Source organism: Onychostruthus taczanowskii, unplaced genomic scaffold, assembly GCF_017590055.1.
Source record: "Onychostruthus taczanowskii isolate IOZ18803 unplaced genomic scaffold, ASM1759005v1 scaffold327, whole genome shotgun sequence".
Classification (NCBI taxonomy): domain Eukaryota; kingdom Metazoa; phylum Chordata; class Aves; order Passeriformes; family Passeridae; genus Onychostruthus; species Onychostruthus taczanowskii.
In genome coordinates, this window is record NW_024500650.1 from 33,059 (window position 1) to 44,540 (window position 11,482).

Consider the following 11,482-nt stretch of genomic DNA (forward strand, 5'->3'; position numbering starts at 1 on the left):
GTCCTGGGGGGGGTCTGGGGGCTCTGGAGACTCCTGGTCAAGGCCGGGTTTGGTGAATTCCAGCCTCTCCACAGCATAAGAGGGGACAAAACTGGGGTGCAGGGGGTTTAATGGGGGTCCTGGGGGGCTCCAGAGCTTCCTGCTAAAGGCTGGATTTGGTGACATCCTGAAACTCTGCAGGAGGGGGAAAAAAATTGGGGTCTGGGGGGGTTTGGGGGTACGGGGAGGGCTCTGCGGATTCCTGTTAAAATCCAGATTTGGCGATTTTCCTGCCTCGTAAGAAAGGCCAAAATTGGGGTTCAGGGTGGGGCTTGGGGGAAGGAGGGGGATCCACGGGACAGGCACCCACCGGTGCCCCCCGTGCCCACCCTGCAGGTGCAGGGGGCTGTGGGGGTCCTGTTCAACGTGGGCACCGAGGACATCGCGCTGGAGGAGCGGGGGGCGGCCGTCAGCGATGGGCGCTTCCACGTCGTCCGCTTCACGCGCAGCGGCGGCAACGCCACGCTCCAGGTGGACGGCGGCCCCCTGCACGAGCGCTACCCGCCAGGTACCCCCCGCCGCGCCCCGGGCACCCCAGGGCCCCCAGAGACACCCCCAGGTATGGCCCAGGTGTTCCCCAGGTCTCTTACAGACCCTGCAGGTGTTCCCCAGGTACCCCCCAGGTGTTCTCCAGGGCTCCTTCAGACCCCACAGGTGTTCCCCAGGTGTTCCCCAGGTCTCTTAAAGACCCTACAGGTGTTCCCCAGGTACCCCCCAGGTACCTCCATGGCTCCTTCAGACCCCCCAGGTACCCCCAGGTCTCTTACAGACCCCACAGATGTTCTCCAGGTGTTCTCCAGGTCTCTTAAAGACCCTACAGGTGTTCCCCAGGTACCCCCAGGGCTCCTACAGACCCCACAGGTGTTTCCCAGGTACCCCCCAGGCCTTCTTCACACACTACAGGTATCCCCCAGGTACCCCTCAGGTACCACTCAGGTACCACTCAGGGCTCCCCCAAACACTCCAGGGACACCCCAGGTGCTTGGGGACACCTCTATGGCACCTTGAGACACCACAGGGACACCTCTGGGACACCCCAAGGCACCTCAGGGTGCTCAGGGACATCCTGGGACACCCCTATGGCACCTACAGGGACCCCAGGGCACCCCCAGAGCCCCCCAAGCCCCCCATGGCACCTTCGGACACCCCAGGGTCACTCCAGGTGCTTGGGGACAGCCCAGAGCCCCCCCTAACGAGGGCACTAACGAGGCAGCGCTAACGAGGGGTCCCACGGCCACCCCCCCCACCCCTCCCCTGCTAACGCCCCCCTAAAGGCCACATAAACCCCCCAGGGCCAACCCCACCCCCCCCCGGTGACACCAGGGCCAGGGGACATCAGCAGGGGCGTCATGGCTGTGGGGACGCTGGTGGTCACACCGTGGTCATAGCGTGGTGGCACCACCAGTGACACCTGTGGTGGCACTGAAGGTGACATGATGGTTGTGCCACCGTTCCACCATGGTGGCACTGGTGGTGACAGAGGGTGACGCTGGTGGTGACACTGATGGTGACACTGTGGCCACGCCAACGCGATGCTGATGGTGACACCCATGGGTTCACACCCTGATGGCACTGGCAGTGACACCATTGTGTCACCATGGTGACATTCATGGTGACACCATGATCCCATCATGGTTGAAACTGATGGTGACGCCACCATTGATGAGGTCATGGTCACATCATGGTGACATTGATGGTGACACCAGCGGCAAGGTTATGATCCCACAGTGGTGACACCAATGATGCCACTAACAATGAGACCGCGGTCCCATCTTGGTGACACCAATGATGTCATTGGGACCACGGTCTCATCTTGGTGACACCAATGATTCTACTAACAATGAGATCATGGTCCCATCTTGGTGACACCAACAATGCCATTGAGACCCCTTTCCCATCTTGGTGACATCAACGATGCCACTGAGACCACGGTCCCATCATGGTGACACCAACAATGCCATTGGGACCACGGTCCCATCTTGGTGACACCAACGATATCATTGGGACCACAGTCCCATCATGGTGACACCAGTGATGCCATTGAGACAACAGTCCTATCATGGTGACACCAGTGATGCCACTAACAGTGAGACCATGGTCCCATCTTGGTGACATCAACGATGCCACTGAGACCATGTTGCCATCTTCTTGACACCAAGGATGGCATTGGGACCATGGTCCCATTTTGGTGACACCAATGATGCCATTGAGACCACTTTCCCATCATGGTGACACCAATGATGTCATTGGGACTACGTTCCCATCATGGTGACACCAACAATGCCATTGAGACCACGTTCCCATCTTGGTGACACCAATTATGCCGTTGACACCACGGTCCCATCATGGTGACACCAGTGATGCCACCCACACCACGGTCCCATCATGGTGACACCAGTGATGCCACCGACACCACGGTCCCACCGCAGCCCCGCCGATGCCGCGGTGACACCGCCGTGCCGCCACCGCCGATGCCCCCCCCAGTGCCACTCCCTGCCGGTGTCCCCGTGCCCTGCCCCGTGTCCCCGTAACGCTCTTCTCCTCCCTCCGAAGGCAGCGGGGACAGCGAGCGGCTGGCGCTGGCGCGGCAGCGCATCCCCTTCCGCCTGGGGCGGGTGGTCGATGAGTGGCTGCTCGACAAAGGTAACGGCAGCGAGCGCCCCCCACACCTGGGCACCCCCCGCACCTGGGCACCCCCCACACCTGGGCACACCCACTGTGGCCGGGACCCAGAGATTTTGGGGTCCCAGGTGTCTGGAAGCCACTGATTTGGGGAGTGTCTGGGACCCCCGACACCTGGAGGCTCCGACACCTGGGCACCGCCACGCCTGGGCACCCCAAAATGTGGGGACTCAGGTGTGCGGGACCCACCTGTTTGGGGTCCCAGGTGTTGGGGGGTCCCGGCATTTGGGACCCCGATATTTGGGGGTTGCAGCACCTGGGCCCCACAGGTGTCCAGGAGCCACGTCCCTGAGGACCCCGTTGTCCAGGGACCCCCAGGTGTCCGGGGAGGGACCCCAGGTGTTGGGGGAGGGGCCAGCCCCTGCCCCGCCCCCTCATTACATGGTTAAAGGGATGCTAACGCACCTAACGGCCCCCCTAAACCGCGCTGAGCCCAGAGCCCCCCTAAAGCCGCATAAACCCGCTAAACCCCCTAACCCTCACCTGCCCCGCCACTGCCCGGGGCCGGGGCTGCGCCAGGTGTGCACAGGACAGGTGTGCACCAGGTGTGCACCATGGCTGGGGTGTGCACCAGGTGTGCAGAGGACAGGTGTGCACTAGGTGTGCACCACAGCTGGGGCATGCGCCAGGTGTGTGCCACGGCTGGAATGTGCACTAGGTATGCACCAGGTGTGCGCCAGGTGTGCACCAGGTCTGAGCCATGGCACCAGGTGTGCACAGGACAGGTGTACACCAAGGCTGGGGTGTGTGCCAGGTGTGCACAGGACAGGTGTGCACAAGGACAGGTGTGCGCCAGGTGTCCATGAGGACAGGTGTGCACCGGGAGTGCACCGGGTGTGCAGCAGGGCCAGGTGTGTATGAGGAAGGCGCACAGGTGTGTCCGCCCTGCAGGCCCAGGTGTGCACAGGAGCCGCCCCAGCCTTGCACGCCCCGGCCCCGCCCAGGCAGGGCCCCTGCCCCTCCCCCCCGCCCCAAATGACCCAAAATTGGCCTGCTCCTCGTGTGAGGCACACCCAGGTGTGCCCAGGTGTGCGGGCTGGGGACGGTGGGGGTGGGCGTGGCAGGGAGAGGCAGGTGGGGCGTGCCAGGTGTGCCAGGTGTGGGGTAAGGCTGTGCCAGGTGTGCAGCTGCCCTGTCCATCCATGGGACTGTGTGTGGTGTGACAGTGTCAGGGTGACAGTGTCAGGAGAGCCAGGTGAGCCAGTACCAGGTGTGCCAGGTGTGCCAGGTGTGTAAGCCCCCCCTCTCCCCCCCAGGCTGGCAGCTGCCCCTCTCCAGCAGCCAGGGAGATGTGTGTGGGTGAGGTGACAATGTCAGCGTAGCACAGGTGACACAGGTGTGCCGGTACCAGGTGTGCCAGGCGTGCGAATCCCCCTTCTCCATCCATGGGGGGATGTTTGAGTGTGGGGTGACAGTGTCAAGGTGATAGTTTTGAGGTCACAGTGTCGGGGTGACAACATCAGGGTGACACAGGTGACACAGGTGTGCCGGTACCAGGTGTGCCAGGTGCACGAGGCCCCTGTCATCCTCCCAGCTGCCCCTCTCCACCAGCCGGGGGGATTGTGTGTGGGTGAGGTGACAATGCCGGGGTGACATTGTCGGGGTAGCACAGGTGACACAGGTGACGCAGGTGAGCCGGCACCAGGTGTGCGAGCCCCCCCTCTCCCCCCCAGGCCGGCAGCTGACCATCTTCAACAGCCAGGCGCGCGTGCGGGTGGGGGGCCGGGACCGCGGCCGCCCCTTCCAGGGGCAGCTCTCGGGGCTCTACTACAACGGGCTGAAGCTGCTGGCGCTGGCGGCCGAGGGACACCCCCGCGTGCGGCTCGAGGGGGACCTGCGGCTCGTGGGGGACCCCCCGCCACCCCCCGCGCCCCCCGGCGCCACCNGGGGGGGGGGGAGGGTAGGGGGGGACCCCAGAGAGGGGCAGGAGGGGCCATCCCGAACACCTGGGTGCGCTCAGGTGACCCCTGAGCCTTGGGGGGCTCTGGGGGGGGCTCAGGGGGTTTGGGGGTCCCCAGACCCCCGCTGACCCCTCCCCCCGGTGTCCCCCCAGAACACGGACGATCTGCTGGTGGCCTCGGCCGAGTGTCCGAGCGATGACGAGGACCTGGAGGAGTGTGAGCCGGGCACAGGTGGGTGCTGCTCCGGGGCCCCGGGCACGCGCGTGTGGCACGGCCTCACACACGCGTGTGGCACGGCCGCAGAGCCCGGGGCTCTTCCCCACCCCCCCACAGGGGGGAGACCCCCGCACAGGTGTGGGGGTGTGCACACACACTGGTGTGGGGGAGCAGGGGTTTGCACACGCGTGTGAGCAGGGAACATGCCAGGCTGCTCACGGTAGGGGGACACGCGGCTACGGGAGCTGCTGACACACCTGGACAGGTGCACACACACACACACACCTGGAAAAGTGTGTGCAGACAGACACACACACACACCTGTACAGGTGCACACACACCTGAACTCTTCACATACACCTGTACAGGTGCACACACACCTGAACTCTTCACACACACCTGCACAGGTGTACACATCTGAACTGTGCACACACACCTGGACAGGAGCTTCTCGCACACACAGGCAAAGGTGTGCACACACACCTGAGCTCACACACACCTGAACTCACACCTGAAGCCCCCCCGCACACCAAGATGCCCCCCCTTTGCACACCCAGCTGCCCCCCCTTGCACACGCCCTCCCACCTGTGCCCCGCCCCTCACCCTGCACAGGTGTTCCCACCCATTCCGAGCACACACCTGAGCCTGGGGGCTGTGCAAGCCCCGCCCCCACCCCCTGCTTCCCCTGACGGACAGACACTTGGACATTTGGACACTCGGACATTCGGACGGACAGGGAGGACCCCTCGGTCTGGGGTCACCCCATGTGACACCGTCACACCTGCGCTGTCACACCTGCGCTGCCACCAGGACCTCGGCGAGGACCCTCCTCCACCCCCGGTGTCACATGGTGACACCCCCTGGACACCTCTGGGTGTCACCTGGACACTGGAGATCCCCCCCCAGACACCTGGGGCCTCACCTGGCATTCACAGGTGTCACCTGGACAGCCAGGTGTCTCCCACAGGTGTCCCCAGGACACTCTGGTCCCCCAAAACCCCACTTGTGGGGGAGGAGTGGCAGTGGTCAGGGGAAAGGGGGAGGAGCGGGGGACAGACGGACAATGGACGGACGCTGGATGGACAATGGATGGACAATGGATGGACAATTGACCCTGGATGGATGATGGACAGTGGTCTGTATATGGACAGATGGACAGATGGATGGACAGATGGATGGACGGATAGATGGATGACGGATGGTGGATGGATGATGGATGGATGGATGGATGATGGATGGACAGATGGATGGATGATGGATGGATGATGGATGGATGATGGATGGATGATGGATGGATGATGGATGGATGATGGATGGATGATGGATGGATGATGGATGGATGATGGATGGATGATGGATGGATGATGGATGGATGATGGATGGATGATGGATGGATGATGGATGGATGATGGATGGATGATGGATGGATGATGGATGGATGATGGATGGATGATGGATGGATGATGGATGGATGATGGATGGATGATGGATGGATGATGGATGGATGATGGATGGATGATGGATGGATGATGGATGGATGATGGATGGATGATGGATGGATGATGGATGGATGATGGATGGATGATGGATGGATGATGGATGGATGATGGATGGATGATGGATGGATGATGGATGGATGATGGATGGATGATGGATGGATGATGGATGGATGATGGATGGATGATGGATGGATGATGGATGGATGATGGATGGATGATGGATGGATGATGGATGGATGATGGATGGATGATGGATGGATGATGGATGGATGATGGATGGATGATGGATGGATGATGGATGGATGATGGATGGATGATGGATGGATGATGGATGGATGATGGATGGATGATGGATGGATGATGGATGGATGATGGATGGATGATGGATGGATGATGGATGGATGATGGATGGATGATGGATGGATGATGGATGGATGATGGATGGATGATGGATGGATGATGGATGGATGATGGATGGATGATGGATGGATGATGGATGGATGATGGATGGATGATGGATGGATGATGGATGGATGATGGATGGATGATGGATGGATGATGGATGGATGATGGATGGATGGATGGATGGATGGATGGACGGATGGATGGAATCAGGGATGGATTCAAGGATGGATTCAGGGATGGATGTAGGGATGGACAGATGATTCATGGATTAATGGATGGATGGACAGATTGACAGACGGATGGATGCAATCAAGGATGGATTCAAGGCCGATGGCCAGTGGCCGGTGGCTGATGGCCGGGGGCCGGTGGCCGGTGGTGGCCGGCGGTGGCCGGGGCCGGCCGGGGCCGGGCGCCGGCGCCGCAGGGGTGGCCGCGGCACCTTCTCACCGAGTGTCTCTTCTCTTCTTTTCTTTTTGTTCTTTTTTTCTCTTTTTTCTCTTTCTCTCGTTTTTTGTGTGCTTTCCCTTCCTTCCTGCAATTTCTTTTTCCTCCACGCTAAAATCACCCGGCCCCATCCCGCGATGTAAGTTGACGGCAGCGCCGCGGTTTGCTCTTAAAAACAAAAAACCGAGAAAAAAAAAAAAAAAAAAGAAACGGGCGGGGGGCGGCGCGGGGGGGGCTCGGCGCCTCCCGTGACCCGACGCCCCCCCGTGCCCCCCACAGCCGCGCCCGGAGCGGTGGAGGTGGTGCGGGAGGCGGGCGGCACCACCGGCATGGTGGTGGGCATCGTGGCGGCCGCCGCGCTCTGCATCCTCATCCTCCTCTACGCCATGTACAAGTACCGCAACCGCGACGAGGGCTCCTACCAGGTGGACCAGAGCCGCCACTACATCGGGGCCGCCCCCGCCGCGCCCGGGGGAGGCCCGGGAGGGGCTCCCGGTGCCGCATCCCCGACCCCGCCCGCCGGGACCCCCAAGGAGAAAGCGGCGGCCGCGCCCCCCAAAGCGCCGGGCAAAGCGCGGCGCAACAAGGACAAGGAGTATTACGTGTGAGGGGGGGGTCTCCACGCGTGTCCCTTGACCCCCCCCCACTCCGCCCCGCCGCCACCCCCGGGGGGACCGGGGGGGGCGTGGGACACTTTGGGGGGGATGGTCTGGGGGAGGGCGTGGCCGTGGGACCCCCGTGCGTCCTCTGGGTGTGTCCCGAGGGTGTGTCAGTCGGGGGGTGGGACTCCCGGCGGAGTTTTGGGGGTCCCGAGTGGGTTTGGGGTTCCCTGGGTGGGGGTCTCATGCCCCCCGGTACCCTCAGCTTTGCTGTGTGTGTTGGGGTAGCTGTGGGGGTGGGTAGCCCGGGGGTGATTGTGGGGCCGTGCGGGGGTCCCGGGGGAGGTATGGGGGTCCCGGGGATGTTCGGGCGTCGCGGGGGATTTCAGGGGTCCCGGGGGGTCTCACCCCCGGTGCCCCCAGCCCTGCTGTACCTGCCGGACGGGTCGGGGCTGTGTCAGTGGTTGTGGGGCGGTGCGGGGGTCCCGGGGGATGTTCGGGGGTCCCGGGAGATGTTCGGGGGTCCCGGGGGGTCTCACCCCCGGTGCCCCCAGCCCTGATGTACCTGCCGGACGGGTCGGCGCTGCCGCTGCCGCTGGAGCCGCCCCCGGGCCCCACGGCCGCGGAGCTGCTGCGCCGCCTGCAGGGGGCGCTGCGCCTCCCGCCCGCCGCCGGAGACGCCCTGGCGCTGTGGCTGGGGTCGGAGCTGCTCGGTGAGGGGGACAGGGGGACACATGGGGACATGTGGGGGACAGGGGGGACATTGTGGGGACATGGGCATGGCAGGGTCACAGCTTGGGGTCAGAGCTGCTCGGTGATGGGGGGAACATGGGGGGACATGTTGGGGACAGGGGGACATTGTGGGGGACAGGGGGACATGGACATGGCGGGGTCACAGCTCGCGCTGTGGTTGGGGTCAGAGCTGCTCGGTGAGGGGGGACAGGGGGACACAGAGGGGAGGTGGGACCGTGGGCACATGGGGACATTGGTGGGCCAGAGGGACATAGGTGGGACATGGGAGGACACGGGGACACAGAGGGGAAGTGGGACCATGGGGACAGGGGGGATCATGGAGTCACAGCTCGGTTGTGAGCGGAGCTGCGCGCTGAGGAGGGGACATTGGAGGGACAGGGAGGCAGGAGGATCCCCCTGGAGGATGGGGCCGGGGGAGGGGGTCTCTGTGCCCGTGGGGGTCTCCGCGGGTCCCCAAGGGGTGCCAGCCCTGTGTCCCCCCCCCAGAGGTGCAGCTGAAGCCGCGGCACCGACCCCTGCGCCTGGTCCGGCACTGGCCGGAGCTGCTGCTGCGCTTCAGCCTCGGCTCGCCCGCGGCCATCGCCCAAGGTGAGGGCTGGGGGATCGGGGGGGGACCCTTTGGGGGCGGGAGGGTCCCCTCGAGGGTCCCACTGACCCCCCTGCCCCCCCAGATGAGCCATGTCTGCAGCTGCGCAGGAACGTGTTCTTCCCTAAGAGCCGCGAGCTGGAGGTGAGGGGGGCACAGGGGGGTCCCCGCTGTGGGGGGATCTATGGGAGGGGGACACGGGGGGTGCAGGGTGGGGTCTGCGGTGGTCTGGAGGTCTCTCTGGGTGACATGGGGGTGTCTGTGGCTCCCAGCTGCAGGAGGAGGAGCTGCTCCGGTTGCTCTATGAGGAGGCGCGGGAGCAGCTGAGGGGGGGGCGCTACCCCGTGGACCCCCCCGAGGCGGCCGAGCTGGGGGGGCTCAGCTGCCGCCTGCGCCTGGGGCCCTTCGAGCCCGGCCGGCACACAGAGCTCAGCCTGCGGTCAGCACCGGCCGGACCCTGCCCGCGGGACCCCTGCCCATGAGACCCCCACCCACGGGAACGCATGCTCCGCCCGTGCCCCTCCCGGTCCCCCTGTGACCCCTCCTGACCCCCCGGTGTCCCCCCCAGGCCGCTGCTGGGGGAGCTGCTGCCGCCGGGTCCTCCAGCCCGCTGGGGGTCGCTGTTCCGGCGCTCGCGCGAGCCGGGCCCCGCCCAGCGGCTGCTCGAGGCGTTCGCGCGTGCGCCGGGCCCCGAGGCTCCCCCTGCCGGATTGTACCGGGACTTCCTGCGCCGCTGCCACGCCCTGCCCGGCTACGGGTGAGGGGGGACCCCGCTTAGAGACCCCCCCCAGGGGACACCCCGAAAGGGACACCTCAATGGGACACCCCCCTGGGACACCCCAAAAGGGGCAGCGGACCCTGCCCGCGGGACCCCTGCCCATGAGACCCCCACCCACGGGAACGCCTGGGACTCCCTTTGGGACCCCACTCAGGACCAGCCCCGCGGCCCCCACACCTGGGACCCTCCCACGCGACCACCCATGGGATCCCCTCTACCTGGGAGCCGTACCTGGGGGACCCCCCCCCACCCACGGGAACCCCTCTGGGACCGCCCCACCCCACGGGACCCTGGGACACCCCAAAATGGACACCTCAATGGGACATCCCAAATAGGACACCCCAAATGGGACACGAACCCCCCATGGGAAATCCCCCACTGACGCCCCCAGACCCTCAGGGAACCTCACAAAGAACCCACCCAGAGACCCCTGCCGACCTCAGCGACACCCCCAGATTGACGGGGACACCCCCAGATCAGCAGGGAACCACCCGTGCTCCCACCCTGCCTGCAGACATCCAGTGAATGAGCTCCACAGACCCCCAGGGACCCCCCAATATCTGAGCCCCACAGACTCCCCCAGACCCACAGTGACCCCCCCCCTCCAGAACTCTTTCTAGACCCCCAAGTTCCTCTGTATCTGGGTCCCAAGGGAACCCCCCAGCATCTTCACCCCCCGGGTGACCCCAGATACACCTGGGGCCCCATGAATTTGGAGGGAACCAGAATTTGGGGTTTGGGGGTGACCCAGGTGTGTCCCCCCCCCCCTCCAGGTGTGCCTTCTTCCCGGGAGCCATTGAGCGGCCGTCGGGGGGGCTGCTGGCCCGGGGGGGGCTGCGCCCCGTCAGCGTGGCCGTGGGGCTCGAGGGGGTCACCATCATCGACCCCCGCCAGAAGGTATTGGGGGGGGGTCTGGGGGGGCAGGATGGGGGTCAGGGGGGGCTCTGTGTGTGACCCCCACCGTGCCCCCCAGCACGTGCTGCTGTCCCTGACGTACCCCGAGCTGTGCTGGGAGCTGGTGGGGGCCGTGGGGCAGGACGGGGACCCCGCGGGGCAGGACGGGGACCCCACGGAGCCCCCCCAGCTGTGGCTCGAGTTCGATGGGGACCACGAGGGAGCCCCCGTGAACCGACTGCTGCGCGTGTTCTCCCCGCAGGTGCGAGTCGGGGCAGCTGGGGGGCCCTGGGGAGGGAATTTGGGGGAGCAGGGGGATGGTTTGGGGGCATTTTAGGGGGCAGCTGGGTGGGGTCCCTGGGGGATCAGTTTGGGGATCCTGGGAGGATCAGTTTCGGGCGGTTGGGGGACAGTTTGGAGGCCCCAGGTGTGGGTTTGGGGGTCCTGGGATGATCCCAGGGGTGTTGGTTTGGGTATGCCTGGGGTCTGTTTGGGGTTCTCAAGTGGGTCGGTTTGGGGGTCTCTGGGGTGGGTTTGGGGGTCCGTGGGGAAGGGTCCCGGAGGGGTTTGTGGGTCACTGCAGTGTGTTTGTGAGTCCTGGAGGGGTCTCTAGGGAAGTGTCCCAGAGGGGAAGGTTGGAGGGTTCCCTGGGGGGGTCCCAAAGGGGTTAGGGGATACCTGGGGGG

General features: G+C 64.6%; 2 protein-coding genes across 2 annotated transcripts in view; both read left to right on the top strand.

Annotated features, from left to right (window-relative positions):
- The window catches only part of LOC121339064 (neurexin-2-like), a 36,417-nt gene extending 28,563 nt beyond the window's left edge, over nucleotides 1-7,854 (top strand). Inside the window, exons 18-22 of the mRNA XM_041410540.1 lie at nucleotides 376-547; nucleotides 2,593-2,682; nucleotides 4,395-4,621; nucleotides 4,775-4,853; nucleotides 7,403-7,854. Of these exons, the coding sequence (XP_041266474.1) occupies nucleotides 376-547; nucleotides 2,593-2,682; nucleotides 4,395-4,621; nucleotides 4,775-4,853; nucleotides 7,403-7,794 (960 nt within the window). The 3' untranslated portion in view covers nucleotides 7,795-7,854. The remainder of the gene's footprint in view (nucleotides 1-375; nucleotides 548-2,592; nucleotides 2,683-4,394; nucleotides 4,622-4,774; nucleotides 4,854-7,402) is intronic.
- A 411-nt stretch (nucleotides 7,855-8,265) lies between these two features.
- FRMD8 (FERM domain containing 8) overlaps nucleotides 8,266-11,482 on the top strand; it is a 5,923-nt gene continuing 2,706 nt past the window's right edge. Inside the window, exons 1-7 of the mRNA XM_041410541.1 lie at nucleotides 8,266-8,498; nucleotides 9,025-9,126; nucleotides 9,210-9,268; nucleotides 9,397-9,563; nucleotides 9,693-9,881; nucleotides 10,676-10,799; nucleotides 10,876-11,058. Of these exons, the coding sequence (XP_041266475.1) occupies nucleotides 8,345-8,498; nucleotides 9,025-9,126; nucleotides 9,210-9,268; nucleotides 9,397-9,563; nucleotides 9,693-9,881; nucleotides 10,676-10,799; nucleotides 10,876-11,058 (978 nt within the window). The 5' untranslated portion in view covers nucleotides 8,266-8,344. The remainder of the gene's footprint in view (nucleotides 8,499-9,024; nucleotides 9,127-9,209; nucleotides 9,269-9,396; nucleotides 9,564-9,692; nucleotides 9,882-10,675; nucleotides 10,800-10,875; nucleotides 11,059-11,482) is intronic.